The sequence below is a fragment of the Poromitra crassiceps genome (genome assembly GCF_964638095.1).
Source record: "Poromitra crassiceps genome assembly, chromosome: 17".
In the NCBI taxonomy this organism is placed as follows: Eukaryota; Metazoa; Chordata; class Actinopteri; order Beryciformes; family Melamphaidae; genus Poromitra; species Poromitra crassiceps.
In genome coordinates, this window is record NC_139635.1 from 25310394 (window position 1) to 25331327 (window position 20934).

Sequence of the window (20934 nt, forward strand, 5' to 3'; positions counted from 1 at the left end):
GCCTTGTTTAAGGGCCGTGGGTCCAGGCATACTCTGAGCTTGCCTGTCTTTGGTTTCTCACACACTACTAGGGCGTTTACCCACTGGGTAGGCTCAGTCACCTTAACTATTATGTTATCTCTTTCCATGTTATCTAACTCTATCTTTAAACGGTCTCTCAGGGCAAATGGTACCCTGCGTGGTGGGCAAACCGCTGGTGGTATTTCAGGATCTATCCTGAAACTGCACTCGCCCTGGAATTCACCAATTCCTTTGAAAACATCTGAGTACTCACTCAGTATGTCAGCTGACTGGGTGCCACACTCTTCCTCGCTGACTGCGTATATCACTTTAATTAGCCCTAGGTTCTTACACCCTCTGTACCCTATGATGGGTGGGCCGTTGCAGTCTACAATATAGAACTTCTGGGTGGTTGACCTGTCTTTGTATCTGGCTACCAGGTTGCAGTAACCGATCACTTTCAATTGGTGCCCCCCATAGCCAAATAGCTTTCTCTTATCAGTCGTTAATGGTATACTGGGCACGAGCTCAGCAAAGTCTCTTGCCGGTATCACGCTTGTTTGTGCTCCAGTATCCAATTTAAATGTCAACTTTGTGTTTTGTGACCCCAGTACTATATCTGCATAAGCACTGTCTTCATCATCTTTTTCTGTTGTGACAATGTCCACAAACAGCTGTGAGCTTAAATCTCCCTCCTCTTCCTCAACAGTGTGTACCTCTCTGTACCCTGTTCTGTTTGGAGTATGGGATTTTGATTTACATGCTCTTGCAAAGTGATTGAATTTTCTGCATTTTAAGCACTGTTTCCCCTTTGCTGGGCATTCTGTTTGTCTGTTATGGTGTCCCCCACACGCACTGCAAACTTTGTTGTCATATGTCTTCTGGCTGTCATTTGGCCTGCTGCTAGCCTTCCTAGCCATGCTTGGTTTTCCGGACGTGCGATGTACAGCGTGCACTTCATGGCTGTCACTAGCCATAGCTTTTAGCTGCACTTGTGATAGCTCGTAGGAGCGGGCTATATCAATTGCCTTGTCTAGCGTTAGCCCCGGTCCCTGACTTAGCAACTTTTCCCGTACTCTAGGTGAGTTGGTTGCAAATACGATACGGTCTCTGACCATTTCCTCGCTATTTGCATAGTCACAGTCTTTAACGAGCAGTTTGAGCTCCGTCACGAAATGCTCAAATGACTCTCATTGAACTTGTACCTAGCGAATATAGGATTGGCTTTTGGCATGAGGTATGCTGAAAATCCGTCATAGTACGTTTTTAACAGCTTCGCATTGTCCGCAGTTATTGTCCACGTGTTGCGTATATCTCTTCCTTTGTCCCCGATCCATAGCAGGAGAAAACTGCATTTTTCTTCTTCGGACTTTGCCTTGAGCGGGCCGGTAAACATGAGTCCGACATGTTGTTGGAACCGCCGCCACGCATCAGGTAGGTTGGACGACTCCCAGTCCATCCGCGGGGTAGGAACACCAAAAGCTTCCATTTTCCTCTTCTTCTTTTTTTTTTCAATGTAACGTGAGTTCGTAGTCTAACTACTGGTCACTCTGACACCATGTTGTGACTGTCTGTCTACTGTAATAATAAGTTAGGCACACGCAAGTTCAGGAGCTTCACATGTCTGGCTTTATTGTCATCACCGCCATCTTGTATACTGTCAGGTTAGCACACGTTGACACGTATCTCGTGCCATATCCGGTTCCGGTTTTCAACATAAAGGTTTGTGACCGTGACATGAAACATTACAAGTCCTCGTTAGTATAGTGGTCAGTATCCCCGCCTGTCACGCGGGAGACCGGGGTTCAATTCCCCGACGGGGAGGATTTTTTTCCACAAATCATGTGCAACCCAGATTCGGCACAAACAAGGGACTAAACACATTTCGCAATTATGCCACAACAATGTGGAACGCTCTACCCACAGCCGTCAAAAGATGTGCATCCCTACCCTCATTCAAAACCGCTCTTAAAGAGCACCTGCGGGAGGCTGCAATTCGAAACTGGCCACCGTAAATGTCCAAACCTAAACCCCCCCCCCACCCTCACAAATGTAACAGTACTACATACCTGTATGTCATGTAGGTCATGCTGTAGCTATGTCATGTATGTATTGTATTAGGGCCCTATGCCATAAATGTCATGATGTCATGTATGTTGTGTATGTCATAAATGTCACAATGAATTGAAAATGGGGGACCCTGATGTAAACAAGACAAACGTCTTTCTCTGGTCTGTATTGTACCCATTCTGCAATCTGTTAAATAAAGTTTTCATTCATTCATTCATTCATTCACGGAGGCTGCTCAGCTGCATGGGTGAGTAGTGAGAGTACCCCACTCCGCTACGCACCGCTGCCGCCTACTGGCCGAAGTGAATATTAAGTCCTTACCTAGTGAGCAATGATGCTGCTGGGATATGATTCTTCTCTTAAAGAAATAAAACAAAATAAACACAATGGGCCTGTCTGATTCTCAAGTGAACGAGCATTTCTAGGTAAGAAGTTGTAATTAGGCTGTCTGAAACCAGTTTGATACATAAGTTCACTGCATTTGCAACCTTTCCAGGTACGGATAATTTTCGAGGAACCATACTGGAGTGCTATTATTATTGGCAATGGCCGATGGACCTTGATTTCTCATAGAATTTTGTCAAGAAATAAATAGGCTACCCGAAGTCAAGTGTAGGACATTTCCCTCCGTTTTCAATTGTGTTTTGTGACCACAATTCTAATACTATGACACAATCATGTGTATCGCTGTGTACAGATTGATATAAAAGTGTAATCATGTGTAATAATTTGGGTAGATCATCAGAGGTCCCAGTCAGTATCCCAGTATGGGCGGTTCAGTTGCATTGAGCTTGGAGAGTCCCGACAGTAACACCACCTGAAAGCAGCAACAACAGACAGTCGGTAGAAGGGAAGGGGCGCGTCCATGTTGTAGTCCACTCGTCTCTGATGCGGCTGATTTGACTACTAGACACTGATTTCTTTCTTTGGTCGTGATTTCGGGGATTCATTGAAGTGAATCGAATTACTTTCAAATATTAAAGCATATAGCCTCAACGCGCTGAGGCTAATTCAAGCGGAGGAAGATGCAGGATGACGCACGCTACCTCAAACGGTAGGAACTTTAAATTGTCTAGCGTGTGACTGTGACAATGTTTTGTTTTGTTCGTCATCAGCAATGTTTAGTAACGTTGCATTGTAGAAAACGAACCTAATACGAATCATTATCAGGACCCTCGCTTCAATTCGGCACACACATAATCATCCACGCAATATTTAGTTAAATAACAATAACATCTCACGTTTTAATCTGGTTCGTTCTTCCACCAAAATCACCCTCGTGAGAGACAGCGAGCCGTGCGAACCAAAATGCATAGCCGACGCTACGTTTATTTAGCGTTATATAACCTAAATATATGCTACTTATACAGCGCGGGTTGGTGAATCATTGGAGGTAATAATGCCGAATTCACCAGAAGATTCATAAAGGATGATTCATTCCTACCATGTAGCTATGTAGTGTGCAAGGCAGCATTAACCTGCCACATTTTTGAATGGAGTGTGGCATAACAAGTTCTCCATACAAGAGCTAACCTAGCAAACGACAACGATATACTCTTAATGCTACTATCTACCTTTGTGAAACTACGACAGCTCGACTAGCTAGCTAACGAACTAGCTAGCGGGTTATATGGTGTTCAAATGACGCTTAATGTATCTGGTTATTCAGCACCTTAATGGCAACATCCTAGCTAGCATGTGTTAGCAGCCAGCTAATTAGCAAAGCTTCATGAGTGCTGCTGGTCGGGGCGTGACAGCGGCAGTCAAGTTGATTCCCTAGTATGACAGAATGAATGGATTATAGCTAGCTAGCTACATTGTGTGTGTGTGTGTCTCTGTCTGCCTGCCTGTCTGTCTGTATGTATGTATGTCTGTGAAACACACACTGTATGTTGGAAGGGTGACAGGTCATGAGGTCAAATTGTTCTTGAGGAAGGTACTGACCTCTACCTTGCCACTCTGAATTGGGGCTTCTGCCATTTAGATAGCATTCGTCCAAAATCAGAGCTTCCAAAGTGCTTTAGAAAAAGGGAAGAGAAGACTAGTATGTAGTGTTCTAACCCTCTAAGCCCCTCACCCCCAGCAAAGTGAAGGCGGGCAGCTTGGATGTTCATCCCACAGAGAAGGCCCTGGTGGTCCAGTATGAGGTGGAAGCCTCTATACTGGGAGAGACTGGAGATCACATGCTGGGAGAACGCAAGGAGGGCCAAAAGATGTGAGTTTGCTCTTTCTTTCTTTCTTTTCTTTCTCTCACTCACTCCTCCCTTTCTTTTCTCTGGCGTCTCGCTCCATCTCATTCATTGTCTCATTGAGTGTGTTTACATGCGCACTAATAAACCGATTATTATCGGATTTCTAGAGTTACCTGATTGTCAACCTTTCAAAACAAAACGTCACTATAATAAATTAAGTTTGGCAACATTCAGAATTAAGCTACACTGCGGCCAACTTCAGTTACATGTTCATAGCGTTACTGCTGCGAGGAGCCGATGGCTGTACCCGGTCGGCATTTTTAACGTTGGTTACAAAAGCACGTCGACAGTGTTTTCTCACTGCCAGTAGCCTACAGTAGTGTTTGACAGATAGCTAGTCCGACCGGTGTCGGCACAGCCCAGTCCTCGCTGCTCGTTAAATATTTCCAAATAGACGTTATTCTGATAAACTGGTCACATATATGTTACGTTCTCACCCGAAAAATATTAAAACTTTAAAACAGTTTGTTTGTTTTTTGCTTGAAAACAGCTTTTTGGCAAGTCTAAAAATGACTACGGTAGGCGTAATCTACTTCCGTGTCTAAAACCGGAAAGACGATTAAAAAATGACGTCATGCAGAAGCGTCCTTGTATGGGCAAAGAATAAGGTGAATATACGGTGCGCGCGCACACACACACACACACACACACACACATATGTGCAAAGCTGTTGAGGAGGATGACGTCCTCCGCCCTCCTCTCTTCTCTCTCCAGTATCCGTGTGAAGAGCCTCTCTCCCAGTACAGATGTGTTCTCTCTCCTCTCTCTCTCTCTCTCCAGTATCCGTGTGAAGAGCCTCTCTCCCAGTACAGATGTGTTCTCTCTCCTCTCTCTCTCTCTCTCTCCAGTATCCGTGTAAAGAGTCTCTCTCCCAGTACAGATGTGTTCTCTCTCCTCTCTCTCTCTCTCTCTCCAGTATCCATGTGAAGAGTCTCTCTCCCAGTACAGATGTGTTCTCTCTCCTCTCTCTCTCTCTCTCTCCAGTATCCGTGTGAAGAGCCTCTCTCCCAGTACAGATGTGTTCTCTCTCTCTCTCTCTCTCCAGTATCCATGTGAAGAGTCTCTCTCCCAGTACAGATGTGTTCTCTCTCCTCTCTCTCTCTCTCCAGTATCCATGTGAAGAGCCTCTCTCCCAGTACAGATGTGTTCTCTCTCCTCTCTCTCTCTCTCTCCAGTATCCATGTGAAGAGCCTCTCTCCCAGTACAGATGTGTTCTCTCTCCTCTCTCTCTCTCTCTCCAGTATCCGTGTGAAGAGCCTCTCTCCCAGTACAGATGTGTTCTCTCTCTCCTCTCTCTCTCTCTCCAGTATCCGTGTGAAGAGCCTCTCTCCCAGTACAGATGTGTTCTCTCTCCTCTCTCTCTCTCTCTCCAGTATCCATGTGAAGAGTCTCTCTCCCAGTACAGATGTGTTCTCTCTCCTCTCTCTCTCTCTCTCCAGTATCCATGTGAAGAGTCTCTCTCCCAGTACAGATGTGTTCTCTCTCCTCTCTCTCTCCAGTATCCATGTGAAGAGCCTCTCTCCCAGTACAGATGTGTTCTCTCTCCTCTCTCTCTCTCTCTCTCTCTCTCTCTCTCTCTCTCCTCTCTCTCTCTCTCTCTCTCTCTCTCTCTCTCTCTCCTCTCTCTCTCTCTCCAGTATCCGTGTGAAGAGTCTCTCTCCCAGTACAGATGTGTTCTCTCTCTCCTCTCTCTCTCTCTCTCCAGTATCCGTGTGAAGAGTCTCTCTCCCAGTACAGATGTGTTCTCTCTCTCTCCTCTCTCTCTCTCTCCAGTATCTGTGTGAAGAGTCTCTCTCCCAGTACAGATGTGTTCTCTCTCCTCTCTCTCTCTCTCTCCAGTATCCATGTGAAGAGTCTCTCTCCCAGTACAGATGTGTTCTCTCTCCTCTCTCTCCTCTCTCTCTCTCCAGTATCCATGTGAAGAGCCTCTCTCCCAGTACAGATGTGTTCTCTCTCCTCTCTCTCTCTCTCTCTCTCTCTCTCTCTCTCTCCTCTCTCTCTCTCTCTCTCTCTCTCTCTCTCTCTCTCCTCTCTCTCTCTCTCCAGTATCCATGTGAAGAGCCTCTCTCCCAGTACAGATGTGTTCTCTCTCCTCTCTCTCTCTCTCTCTCCAGTATCCGTGTGAAGAGTCTCTCTCCCAGTACAGATGTGTTCTCTCTCCTCTCTCTCTCTCTCTCTCCAGTATCCGTGTGAAGAGCCTCTCTCCCATTACAGATGTGTTCTCTCTCTCCTCTCTCTCTCTCCAGTATCCGTGTGAAGAGTCTCTCTCCCATTACAGATGTGTTCTCTCTCTCCTCTCTCTCTCTCCAGTATCCATGTGAAGAGCCTCTCTCCCATTACAGATGTGTTCTCTCTCCTCTCTCTCTCTCTCTCCAGTATCCGTGTGAAGAGTCTCTCTCCCAGTACAGATGTGTTCTCTCTCCTCTCTCTCTCTCTCCAGTATCCGTGTAAAGAGCCTCTCTCCCAGTACAGATGTGTTCTCTCTCCTCTCTCTCTCTCTCTCCAGTATCTGTGTGAAGAGTCTCTCTCCCAGTACAGATGTGTTCTCTCTCCTCTCTCTCTCTCTCCAGTATCTGTGTGAAGAGTCTCTCTCCCAGTACAGATGTGTTCTCTCTCCTCTCTCTCTCTCTCTCTCCAGTATCTGTGTGAAGAGTCTCTCTCCCAGTACAGATGTGTTCTCTCTCTCCTCTCTCTCTCTCTCTCCAGTATCCGTGTAAAGAGCCTCTCTCCCAGTACAGATGTGTTCTCTCTCCTCTCTCTCTCTCTCTCCAGTATCCATGTGAAGAGTCTCTCTCCCAGTACAGATGTGTTCTCTCTCTCCTCTCTCTCTCTCCAGTATCCGTGTGAAGAGCCTCTCTCCCAGTACAGATGTGTTCTCTCTCCTCTCTCTCTCTCTCCAGTATCCGTGTGAAGAGCCTCTCTCCCAGTACAGATGTGTTCTCTCTCCTCTCTCTCTCTCTCTCCAGTATCCATGTGAAGAGTCTCTCTCCCAGTACAGATGTGTTCTCTCTCTCCTCTCTCTCTCTCCAGTATCCGTGTGAAGAGCCTCTCTCCCAGTACAGATGTGTTCTCTCTCCTCTCTCTCTCTCTCCAGTATCCGTGTGAAGAGCCTCTCTCCCAGTACAGATGTGTTCTCTCTCCTCTCTCTCTCTCTCTCCAGTATCCATGTGAAGAGTCTCTCTCCCAGTACAGATGTGTTCTCTCTCTCCTCTCTCTCTCTCCAGTATCCGTGTGAAGAGCCTCTCTCCCATTACAGATGTGTTCTCTCTCCTCTCTCTCTCTCTCTCCAGTATCCGTGTGAAGAGCCTCTCTCCCATTACAGATGTGTTCTCTCTCCTCTCTCTCTCTCTCTCCAGTATCCATGTGAAGAGTCTCTCTCCCAGTACAGATGTGTTCTCTCTCCTCTCTCTCTCTCTCCAGTATCCATGTGAAGAGCCTCTCTCCCAGTACAGATGTGTTCTCTCTCCTCTCTCTCTCTCTCCAGTATCTGTGTGAAGAGTCTCTCTCCCAGTACAGATGTGTTCTCTCTCCTCTCTCTCTCTCTCCAGTATCCGTGTGAAGAGTCTCTCTCCCAGTACAGATGTGTTCTCTCTCTCCTCTCTCTCTCTCTCTCCAGTATCTGTGTGAATAGTCTCTCTCCCAGTACAGATGTGTTCTCTCTCCTCTCTCTCTCTCTCTCCAGTATCCGTGTGAAGAGCCTCTCTCCCAGTACAGATGTGTTCTCTCTCCTCTCTCTCTCTCTCCAGTATCCGTGTAAAGAGCCTCTCTCCCATTACAGATGTGTTCTCTCTCTCTCTCTCTCTCCAGTATCCGTGTGAAGAGTCTCTCTCCCAGTACAGATGTGTTCTCTCTCTCTCTCTCTCTCCAGTATCCGTGTGAAGAGTCTCTCTCCCAGTACAGATGTGTTCTCTCTCTCCTCTCTCTCTCTCTCCAGTATCCGTGTGAAGAGCCTCTCTCCCAGTACAGATGTGGGAGCGTTGGCCAGGAAGATAGTGGAGGAGTGTAAGCTCATCTCTCCGTCCCGACTGCCCCAGGTGGAGCAGCTCCTCTACTACCTCCAGAACAGGAAACCCACCCTGGCCGAGGGCAAAGGTCAGTGCGTCACAAAACAAGACTGTGAACATGATGGCGTGTGGTGTGACAGGTAGGCACTCGTTTGTGTGTGTGTGTGTGTGTCTGTGCCCACACACACACCCCTCCCCCCATCCCATGGCACAGAGCAGGTTCACTTCATGCAGTCTCACTGAGTCAAGTGAAGTGTGGTGCAGCTTGGTGAGACAGCCTCTAGTTTTCTGGCTGGGCGGGGTCCTTCGAGCCGATCACGGTGCCTCTAACACAGTGGTGCCCAATTTGGGGCCCGTGGGCCAAGTTTGGCCCACGCTCTTTTGTTTTGGCCCGCCATGGATTTGGGGGAAAAAATGCAAAAAAAAAAAAAAAAAAATTGCATGCCCCAGGCCAGGCCAGGCCTGAGTGTGAGAGCAATTCAATCAATAGACAATAACATTGGTGTGTTTAAAATGAGATATTCCACTAAATATGGCTAAAACAGATTCAAACATGCAAAAAAGGCAAAAAAAAAATCGCCGCCGGCCTTAATAATTTTTTTTTTTTTTTTGGGATGGGGGGCCCCCCTAAGAGCTTCGCTCTATATTGAAATGTTATTTTAGATTTAGCATGTTAATTTTCTATAAAACACAATACATTTGAATGTAATTCCACAACATTTATTTTTGGCCCTCGGCCCTCCACCCAGATTGAGTTTTGGCCCTTCATGGGAAAGAATTTGGGCACCCCTGCTCTAACACGATAAACTCACTCCACACACCATCGCCGCGGCGCGGCGCCGCCAACAAACGCACCTTCAAACGGGTCCAGCAGGCTGCTGGCAGCAGTCACAGACAGTGAGCTGTGGAGCTGAGAGAGCTTGTGTTGTAAAAATGTAAAGGAGAAACTAACACATCGTACACATTCTGTCCTCATTTCAGCCCAATGTGAGTACAAATGTTCAAGTGCATTCGACTCGTTTATATATATGAAGTAGCAGCAGTGGTGGTGGAGCCACAGCTCACCTGGACCAGCGCTTAAAAAAAAAAAAAAAGTTTGGGAACCCCTGAACTAGATGACTGGCTTATTCAGAGAGCGTTGGACTGAGTTAAATTTAAAATCGATTTAAAATCGATTTTAAATTGATTTTAAATTTAAAATCCGTCAGGACAGCTGAGGAACTCGTATGATTTTTTTTCTCCTGATTTCTCCCCATTTTCTCCCCAATTGTACTTGCCCAATTTCCCCCCGTCGCTGCTCCACCCTCTGCCGATCTGGGGAGAGCCGTAGACTAGCACCATGCTTCCTCCAACACATGCGCAGTTGCCAGCCGCTTCTTTTCACCTGCACATGTGAGGATCACGCTATTCCCACCAGTTCGCCTCCGCCCCGACCGACCAGAGGAGGCGCTAGTGCAGCGACCAGGACACATACCCCCAATCCGGCTTCCCATCCCCAGACACAGCCAATCGTGCCTGTATGGAGTCTGGACGCCCCGAGCAAGCTGGAGGTAACACGGGGGTGCGAACCTGCGACCCTTGTGTTGATATTGATAGGCAGGGGAATCTACTGCTACACTACCCGGACACCCAGGAACTCCGCACTAGTGTGGGAAAATGTCCACACGGTGGCGCGGTCGAGCCGAGTGCTGTACATTCATTTGTGCTTGTGTTTGTTTGTCACCAGTGGAGAGGAAAGAGAAAAGAGTGGTGAAACCCAGAGAGCTTACACCATTTGAAGGAATGGAGGTAACCACACAGAACACTGCATGTTGTATTCATGATTTTCATCAGTTATCTATTTTAATTTAGTCTCAGTGAGTTTTCAGACACCCTGCACTAAGTTTCTGTTTGTGTGTGCGTGTGTGTGTGTGTGTGTGTGTGTGTGTGTGTGTGTGTGTGTGTGTGTGTGTGTAGTTAAACGAGGAAGCCAGTATAACCAGAGTGGATGAGTATGTTGAGTTGCTGTATGAAGGCGTCCCTGAGAAGATCAGAGGCTCCGCCCTCATTCTGCAGCTCGCCCGCAACCCAGACAACCTGGAGGAGCTGCTGCACAACGGTACGCTGATTCACTATTAGTCACTATTATTCACTATAGTGTTAATGAACACTAGCTAAAGCACTGGCCGGAGAACAAACGTTGTGGCACAAGTTGTTTATAGAGAGGCAAAGTGACCGCCTACTTCCTGCTTCAGCACTGTACCAGAGATTTTCATCCGCCATTTATTTTCCCATAGACCTTTCGTAAAATGCTTATAAAAATAGTTTTACTTCATCAAGCCAAATGCTTCAGCTAACGCCATAATCGGGAGAGACCATAGAACATTTCACTCGGACCAAAACTTTAAAAAACGACATCGAAAGAATATTCTCTTTAAGTCCGCAATTCTTTTACGTTTTGGTCCGATTGAAATGTTATGTGGTCTCTCCTGTTTCTAAATATATCTGAACCGTTTGGTTTGAACAAGTAAAACAATTTTTATAAGCATTTTACGAAATGTCTATGGGAAAATAAATGGCGGATGAAAATCTCTGGTACAGTGCTGAAGCAGGAAGTAGGCGGTCACTTTGCCTCTCTATTGTTGGGCACATTAGGTATGGATATTGGAGAGCTGGTCACTAGGCGTGTGCCAGTGTAAAGAATACTTTTTGCTTGAAAACAATTAAAATATGTTCGCCTGGGTCCAGACCTTCCAATCAGGCCACTCCATCATGCAACATATAACACACGCAACAGCGGTTTCTCATGTTGAAAAACAAAACATTTGGTCCAATGAGCGCTGAGGGGGACTAACGATTAGCCAATCAGTGCCACGGGTGAGACGAACGCCGTTGTCGAGCTCTTAACAACAATGGAGATCGCTATAGACGAGATAGACACTGCTATACAGAGTCACTTCCTGCTTCAGCACTGTACCAGAGATTTTCATCCGCCATTTATTTTCCGATAGAAATTTAGTAAAATGCTTATAAAAATAGTTTTCCTTGTTCAAACCAAATGGTTCAGATATATTTAGAATCGGGAGAGACCATAAAACATTTGACTCAGACCAAAACTTTAAAAACAACATTGAAAAAATATTTTCTTTAAACCCACATTCTTTTAACGTTTTGGTCCGAGTGAAATGTGATCTCTCCTGTTTCTAAATATATCTGTACCGTTTGGTTTGAACAAGTAAAACTATTTTTTATAAAAAAAAAAAAAATGGCGGATGAAAATCTCTGGTACAGTGCTGAAGCAGGAAGTGATGTTCCACTTTGGCTCTCTATAGAGGCTGTTCTAAAGAGATGGAAAGTACCAGTCACGTTGAAATCTGCACAGCACTCTGCTTTCAAGACCTTTATTCAAAAGGGACAAGTTTGGGATTAGATTGGGGCGGATACGTTGTTGGTCTCTAGTGATTGGTTAGGATACGTTGTTGGTCTCTAGTGATTGGTTAGGATACGTTGTTGGTCTCTCGTGATTGGTTAGGATACGTTGTTGGTCTCTCGTGATTGGTTAGGGAAAATCAAATAACTACTCCGGGATTTCTCCCACGGAAATGCAATGTCAGACTGAAGAGGGAAATGGAGAGCAGTAACACGTTGAAAATTCAGTTTGACATCAGGCTAATATGTCCCGCCATTTAGGAATGTGACATTGTACATAATTGACTCTAAAGCAGGAAACGCACTGTACTATTCTCAGCTGTCTGTCCATCTGTTCTCAGCTGTCTGACTGTGTGTGTGTGTGTGTGTGTCTTGTGTGCGTGCGTGTAGAGACGATTCTAGGCGCTCTTGCCAGGGTTTTGAGGGAGGACTGGAAACAGAGTGTGGAACTGGCTACCATCATCATCTACATCTTCTTCTGCTTCTCCAGGTAACTCACTCACTCACACACACACACACACACACACACACACACACACACACACACTCCCTCTCTCTCTCTCTCTCTCTCTCTCTCTCTCTCTCTCTCTCCTCTCACACACACACACACACACACACACACACACACACAAACAAAGGCTTCACTGTCCTTTACACTGGTTCTCAAAGTGGGGTCCCCAGCAAAAGGGGGCATAATTAGTTTTCACTATAAATCCATCCATAAGTAACATGGATGGATCACTCTTTTGGTCATGGGTTTTCATATACGTTAATAAATAATAATACATAATAATAAAACATCTAAAAGCCTATCAGATGGGGGGGACCCTGGGACAAAATCGTATCAAATGGTGCGGGGGGGGGGTGGTGGTCTCAGGTCCCCGTGGTGTCAGCTTAGGGAACCCCTGCTTTAGTATGACATCCTGTTCCATGTCCTCTCTCTCGTCCCTAGTTTCTCCCAGTTTCACGGAGTGGTGAGTCACTATAAGATCGGAGCGCTGTGTATGAGCGTGGTGGAGCACGAGTTGAAGAGATACGACGTGTGGAGGGAGGAGCTACGCAAGAAGAACAAGGCTTATATCCTTTTATCTCCGCCTCTCTAGGGGTTGCATGACATCCGATTTTTCCAAGTCGACCTTTTTCTACCAATAAAGTCGCGTCGACGTCGACTAACCGTCATGTACTAAGACCTGAATAAAAAAAACTATAGTCTTGTTTACTGACTTGAGGACAGCAGCCCGCGACGCAGGGGGAATGTAAACACAAAAATGGCCTGGGAAAACTCTTTTGGAAAGTAATATGAACAGAGACTTACTGCTAACAGTTTGAGGCCATTTACACCTGGCGCTAACATGCGTTTTCTGTGATCAGATTGCAATCAGATTGTGTTTTATCACTTGAAATGCCAGGTGTAAACACCCCCAAAACGCATTGAATTAGGATTGCCAAACCACCTCCGGAGGTGGTCAGGGATGCATTGTGTACACATTGAACACAAGTCTAAATGCAATGTGTCCTCTCAATCTGGATACAGCAACTTTATGCGGATTGAGAGGACAACCATTTCTGCCATCAGATTCCAGAAAATGCATGTTAATGCCAGATGTAAATGGAATCTTTGATGTCCGAGGGCAAACACGTTGTTTTGCTGTCCAGGCTTATGCCATATAGTTCACGTATGTAAATAGCGACTCTTTTAATCGTGCCGACCGCCCTCACTGCTTCCTCATCGTGCACGCCGACTAGAAGCTGAAGCTAAACTCTGGATATAGACGGTTTTCACCAGAGCGCAACGCCACAGCACTTCCTTTTTCTCAGCATTCGGCAAACTGCAGAAATATTCACTCGACATCGTTACTTTTGTTTTCGCCGCTCAGCTGTATAGACGGTTTTCACGGAATGGTCAGTCCTGCACTTGAATGTTTTTTTTTCTTTTATGTCCATAGCAAACACTGCAACAGGAAGTGAGCGGGGGTTCAATTTAGAATGTTTTTGTTGTCAAGTTAAAACCGTCTATAAACCCTGTCATATATCTCCTCTTTTAACCATCGCCGCCTCCTCTGCATGCCAGCTCCTTGAGTCTTGCACCAGCGGGCCACGCACACCGCACTGTCAGGGGATATGGGGTTTAGTTCAATCCCGACAACACGTAGCAAAATGTTTATTTCAAATGGAAACGGTGGTGCATTGAATCATGCGAAGAAACATGACTTTCAACCTGGATTCCGTCGCAAAACGGTGCACACCGTTTTCAAATAATTATTGAACACACCCCAGCTGATCCCTGCAATGTTAGTACGCCCTCGCAACGATAAAGCACTCCGACAGTGAGCAAGCAAGTCTCAAAACACGTACCCAGACCAAAATCCAACCGCTTAAACTACCTGTTTTCTAATGTATAGATAGAGTAGTTCAGACAATATATTAGTATTTGGGTTATTGGCCAGCTAGAGGGCTTGGGCTTGCTGACCACACTATTGTCTGTCTTAGCTTAGATTTGCTTTTTATTCTTTCTTCTGTTCTTTTACCTTGTGTTTTTGCATTTAAATTATTATTATTTTTTATATTAATTATTATTATTATTATTATTATAATGGGGATCCTCTTTTATAAACAAATAAACGTGATGACTTTTCGACATGCTCCAGTAGGCGTCGACACGTGATAATGACGTTCATGCAACCTCTCATTCAGTCCTGTCCTTTGCTTCGGTGTTCAGTTATTCTCGGCTCTCCTCCTGTATGCTTTCTCTCTTCTTTATCCCCTATTCATTTATTCTCACATGCACTTTATACGTACATTCCCCTGACTTGCTTTGTGTATAAATATGTGTTGCCTCTGTGTGTTCCTTAACACTCTGCTGTGTACGTGAGTCAGAGCCAGAGAACGGCTCCCTGAGACGCGACCAGGAAAAAGCCCTCAGGAAGTACCATGGCCTCCTGGCTAAACAGGAACAGCTGCTCAGAGGTAGGCTGGACTTTCAGGAAGCACCACGGTCTCCTTGCTAAATAGGAACAGCTACTCAGAGAGGCGTTATTACGAAACCCACATAGGTTAAGCCAAAACCAATTCAATTCAATTTATTTATTTGTTCGATAAGGGACAGGTGTACATTAATGAACATTTAAAAAAAATGTAAATGTACGACAATTGCAGTCACAGGACTGATTTCCATTGTTAGTCCCCCTGCCAGATGATACAGGCTTAGAGTCCTGATAGGGGTAAAAAAAATAACATAGTGCAACAAATACATATTTAAAATGTAAACACAATGAAAAGTGCAAGTATGCAGAAATATACAATCCGATACTAAGAACCTGAGTTTGAGATTTACATAGCTAAGTGTAAAGTGCAAAGTACAAATATACAGGAATATACAATCAGACTAAGAACCGGAGTTTGAGATTTACATAGCTAAGTGTAAAGTGCAAAGTACAAATATACAGGAATATACAATCAGATATTAAAACCTGAGTTTGGGATCAACAATACAGCTAAAATGTAAGATCTACATAGAAGACTTACTCAACAGATATAAGAAAATAAAAAATACAGAGAACACATATCCATACAGTATAAGCATACTGTTCTATTATACCCTAGTGATGAGTACATAGTTGAGTGGACTTCAGCCATCTCTTCAATTGACCCTTAAACATGCCTAGTGTTGGACATTCCCTTATGGCGGATGGAATTGTGTTCCAGAGTTTGCCACGCCCTGTGCCTGCGCCTACGCAGCAGTCAAGCACCGGGATTGGCCAGGAGCAAGTCTTTTGTCTTCTTTTGACAGCTCGAATCTCCCTCACCACAAACACTGCACGGCACGACGCAGCCCAGCGATTTCATTAACCAACTGAATTGCTCTTGATAGCGGACATTGAAATGAATTATGGTCACATACCTTCCTTAGTGTATTAACGCTAATGAAAACATAATACAAGCTTTTAACACATTTCCCACACCACAAACACTGCGCCCAGCCCAGCGATTTTATTAACCAGAGGTAGGCTGGACCTGGTGTGCTTCACTGTGATGTGGGTGCAATGTGGATGCATCGGAGGCTTCACATATTATGATTCAGCTAAGTTAACTGAATAAATTAAGTAAATTACTCTCATTTAACCTCATATCAAAGACTTGTACATTTACAAAAACACAATATAGTATTTGACCACAATAGGCAGCAATTGCAGTGAGATAGCACCACCGATTATTCTACCTACAGAGATTGGTAAATCAAGCTCCAGTCCCGTTGCCTACAGTCCTGTTATATTGGTAAAGAGCGCCCTCTGTTGGTGGAAAATCTACCTTCAATTACCTTACCAGACGACTCTAAATCTTCTCCCAGTGTCTCTCTACCTCCTGCTGAACCTGGCTGAGGACACGCGGACAGAGCTGAAGATGAGAAATAAGAACATCGTCGGCCTGCTTGTCAAGGTTCTCGACCGGGACGACGAGGAGCTGCTGGTCCTGGTGGTTTCCTTCCTGAAGAAACTGTCCATCTTCCTGGAGAACAAGAACGACATGGTGAGTGGGAGAAATTTAGCGAAAGAGCGAAGACTTTCTCTTCTAGGTCAACAAGATCTGGTGAGAGAGGGCGTGAGCAAGACGGCAGAAACAAAGAAACGACACCCCTGTCTTGGCTAGAAAAACTTAAAACGTCCAAAATTCTGTATTGTTATGTTGTCGTTATGTTATATTATTAGAGGACCATCATTGTATAAGTTTAACAGTATTGTGTCATGGTGTGGGTCACCATGTCAGTCTGATTCTTTTATATTTTGTAATTATTTATTGCATTGCTTTCAATATTTGTTCTAATCTCTGTTGTGTGATCGGCAGGCAGAGGTGGATACAGTGGGCCGATTGGCCCGTCTGGTACCATGTGACCACGAAGACCTGTTGAATCTGACGCTGCGTCTGCTGCTCAACCTCTCTTTCGACTCTGGACTCAGAGGGAAGATGGTGGAAGTTGGATTGTTACCCAAACTTACTGCCTTGCTAGGTAACAGACATGTACTCGGGGCCCGGACACCACGATGACACTAGTTCAAACGCTTATTATCACAATAAGAAAAAGCTTGTGCATAATCTTAAAAAACTGAAGGAGGCAGGCAGAATATAGAACTATGTCAAATGCTTTATTTTAACACCCAAAAAGCCGCCCGTACAGTAAAAGCCTCCTTTTACGCACGGACGGTCGCACCGCACGCATCTGGCAGACTGCAGTGCTGACTGGCCGTGCTGGATATATACAGTACCAAGATTAGAAGAGGATACGTCCTGAATCGTGGTTAAAATATATGTTGGAGATAGAGATGTAACGGTATGACAAATTCACACCACGATTATCGTAACCAAAATGATCACCGTTATTGTATTATCACGGTATTCGTAAAAATGGCTGTAAATGTCCAAAAAGTACTGAGAGACTCACTGAAAATCATTTTATATTGAAAACTCAGACCCAAAAAGGATTGATACACTCACTGAAATCATTTCTCCACGTTTGCATCCGGGAGACTGTTGCCAACTTTGGTTGATAATGAACAGTATTTACCATGTTTTTTTTAAACGGTGCACTTATCGTAAGCAATTTTATCACGATTATCATTAAAACCGGTTATCGTTACATCCCTAGTTGGAGATACATGATCTAGGAGAGAGCAGTCGCATATTCACTAAAAAAAAAAGAGACACAAAGACACAAGCGCTATGGTAGCCTATATTGATGCAGCGCAAATTATTAGTAAGTCAGTACTTACCCAGAGAGGTTAAATCCAACATTATGCACGACATTATATAAGGTCGTCCAGACCGGCCGCAGCCCCGTGCTGCTCAGTCTGTACTGTAGTAATTGATGCTGCGCGGAAAGTGAAACTGCACCGCAAACAAGTTTACACAAGCAAAGCAAGGCTGTGTGTTCGATCAAAAAGGCTTCGCCAAAAACACCAGTAGAAGAATCCATTTTCTCAAGAACAGATTAGAAACAGTGACGTTAAAGTCCAGGAGGACTTGTTTGACCAGACGAAGATCCACTTCGGATCGAAACATTGTCTTTTTAATCAATAAAGAAGTCTAAAGTAGCCATACGGTGTGCGGGCTCTTATCTATCTCATCATGTGCTGCACCTAGCCCAGCACCCACACTCCATGTGTGTGCTGCACCTAGCCCAGCACCCACACTCCATGTGTGTGCTGCACCTAGCCCAGCAGCACCCACACTCCATGTGTGTGCTGCACCTAGCCCAGCACCCACACTCCATGTGTGTGCTGCACCTAGCCCAGCAGCTCCCACACTCCATGTGTGTGCTGCACCTAGCCCAGCAGCTCCCACACTCCATGTGTGTGCTGCACCTAGCCCAGCACCCACACTCCATGTGTGTGCTGCACCTAGCCCAGCAGCTCCCACACTCCATGTGTGTGCTGCACCTAGCCCAGCACCCACACTCCATGTGTGTGCTGCACCTAGCCCAGCACCCACACTCCATGTGTGTGCTGCACCTAGCCCAGCACCCACACTCCATGTGTGTGCTGCACCTAGCCCAGCACCCACACTCCATGTGTGTGCTGCACCTAGCCCAGCTCCCACACTCCATGTGTGTGCTGCACCTAGCCCAGCACCCACACTCCATGTGTGTGCTGCACCTAGCCCAGCTCCCACACTCCATGTGTGTGCTGCACCTAGCCCAGCACCCACACTCCATGTGTGTGCTGCACCTAGCCCAGCTCCCACACTCCATGTGTGTGCTGCACCTAGCCCAGCACCCACACTCCATGTGTGTGCTGCACCTAGCCCAGCACCCACACTCCATGTGCTGCACCTAGCCCAGCAGCTCCCACACTCCATGTGTGTGCTGCACCTAGCCCAGCACCCACACTCCATGTGTGTGCTGCACCTAGCCCAGCAGCACCCACACTCCATGTGTTGTGCTGCACCTAGCCCAGCACCCACACTCCATGTGTGTGCTGCACCTAGCCCAGCTCCCACACTCCATGTGCTGCACCTAGCCCAGCACCCACACTCCATGTGTGTGCTGCACCTAGCCCAGCAGCACCCACACTCCATGTGTTGTGCTGCACCTAGCCCAGCACCCACACTCCATGTGTGTGCTGCACCTAGCCCAGCAGCACCCACACTCCATGTGTTGTGCTGCACCTAGCCCAGCACCCACACTCCATGTGTGTGCTGCACCTAGCCCAGCACCCACACTCCATGTGCTGCACCTAGCCCAGCACCCACACTCCATGTGTGTGCTGCACCTAGCCCAGCAGCACCCACACTCCATGTGTTGTGCTGCACCTAGCCCAGCACCCACACTCCATGTGTGTGCTGCACCTAGCCCAGCACCCACACTCCATGTGCGTATAGGTCTTTTTTAATTAAAAGTCCAGGAGGAGGCCAGCTGTGCATGGAAGTTGTCTCAAGCCTCGCCTCGCGCTGAGAACTTCCCTGCAACAAGTGGACCTGCAGAGAAAGCAGGCTGTGTGTTTGATGGCTTTGATCAAAGAGCCCTGCCTAGAGCTTCACGCGGTGTCCACCCGCAATGCCGACCTTAGGTTTAGGCGTGGGGGTGGGAGAGGTTAGGTTTTGGGTTAGGGTCTGGGGGAGGTTAGGTTTAGGCATGGGGGGAGGTTAGGTTTGGCGTGGGGGCTGGGAGAGGTTAGGTTTTGGGTTAGGGTCTGGGGGAGGTTAGGTTTAGGCATGGTGGGAGGTTAGGTTTGGCGTGGGGCTGGGAGAGGTTAGCTCCACCGACACGCTGCACGCCGCCTCGCTCAGCTGGTTCTGCTTGTGGGCTATCGGCATTGCGACCTGTCGGCACTGCGGCCTGTCGGCACATAGACGCGGCACCCTTCACGCCGCGTCAGGCTCGGGTCATACAGAGCTCCAAGGTGGATACATTTCCAAATGTAGACTTAAACTGAGCCATAGGTTGTGCTGGTGTTCATTTCTCTCGTTTGTTTGTTTCTTGTCATGCAGGTGATGAGAACAACCGTCAGGTAGCCATGTGTATCCTGTATCACATCAGCGTTGATGACCGCTTCAAGTCCATGTTTGCTTACACTGATTGTATCCCTCAGGTACTTCACCAACCTCCGAAAGTCACTTTAAACCAAGTGAAGCAATATGACATTTAATGTAAGTAGGAGATGAAAGTGTGTGTGTGTGTGTGTGTGTGTGTGTGTGTGTGTGTGTGTGTGTGTGTGTGTGTGTGTGTGTGTGTGTGTGTGTGTGTGTGTGTGTGTGTGTGTCTCTCTCTAGCTGATGCAGATGCTGTATGAGCATGGTGAAGAGAAGATAGATGCTGAGCTCATCTCCATCTGCATCAACCTGGCTGCCAACAAGAGGAACGCTCAGCTCATGTGTGAAGGTGTGTGTGTGTATATCTGTGTGTGTGTGTGTGTGTGTGTGTGTGTATATCTGTGTCTGTGTGTGTCTGCATGTGTTAGTTTGTGCTCATTAGGGATGCACCAATATATCGGCTGTATATCAGTATCGGCTGATATTGATTGGCCTTGTTGACTGAAATCAGCCATCAGCAAAAAAGATGCCGTTCGATTGCAGTGGGCGATATTTATCAGTTGGGTCACATGATTTGTTATTTGATTGTTTCATAATTACATGACAGTATGATTGAATTTGTGCTCATTCAAAGATAGTGTGATGAAGCGCTCAAAAGACCTTAAGTCAGGTCAGTTATTTGTTTATAATGAAGATTTCTTTGTTTCCCTGTCAAAAAAGGCATAAAAAAAACCCCCATCTGTATCGGCCAAATTGTTAGTTTAAACATCAGTATCGGCCCAGAATTTTGCAACCGGTGCATCCCTAGTGCTCATGCATGTGTCCAAACTAAAGGCTGTGCATCCTCTTAACATTGTTGCAGTAAATCCAAAACTTTATGGTCTCTTGAGGTCATATTTAAACGATCCATAGCGCATGGTCTCTAAAGCGTGTGCCAAAAGGGCATTTAGGATGTATCCAAATCCAAATTGCTAGCTACGCGGCGTCCCTTAATTAATCATAGGTGTGTTTTTGGCATAACCTGATCTCAACCAATCAGAGTGTTCCCTTTAAAAGCCATGTTGGGCGTAAAAATTGACATCTGTGTCGGTCTGAGACTACTTGCGCTGCGCTTTGCACCGGGTGTAAGACGGGACCAATAATGTTTGTTTGAGTTTTCATATCCAAATGAGCTGCCT

The 20934-nt window shown here is 46.1% G+C and overlaps 1 protein-coding gene across 1 annotated transcript in view; it reads left to right on the forward strand.

Annotated features, from left to right (window-relative positions):
• The first annotated feature begins 2989 nt into the window (after positions 1–2989).
• LOC310792165 (kinesin-associated protein 3-like) overlaps positions 2990–20934 on the forward strand; it is a 30501-nt gene continuing 12556 nt past the window's right edge. The window contains exons 1-12 of the mRNA XM_083653888.1: positions 2990–3124; positions 4154–4285; positions 8257–8414; positions 10053–10114; positions 10283–10424; positions 12125–12224; positions 12687–12811; positions 14603–14701; positions 16083–16261; positions 16577–16739; positions 19715–19815; positions 19997–20105. Of these exons, the coding sequence (XP_083510014.1) occupies positions 3096–3124; positions 4154–4285; positions 8257–8414; positions 10053–10114; positions 10283–10424; positions 12125–12224; positions 12687–12811; positions 14603–14701; positions 16083–16261; positions 16577–16739; positions 19715–19815; positions 19997–20105 (1399 nt within the window). The 5' untranslated portion in view covers positions 2990–3095. The remainder of the gene's footprint in view (positions 3125–4153; positions 4286–8256; positions 8415–10052; positions 10115–10282; positions 10425–12124; positions 12225–12686; positions 12812–14602; positions 14702–16082; positions 16262–16576; positions 16740–19714; positions 19816–19996; positions 20106–20934) is intronic.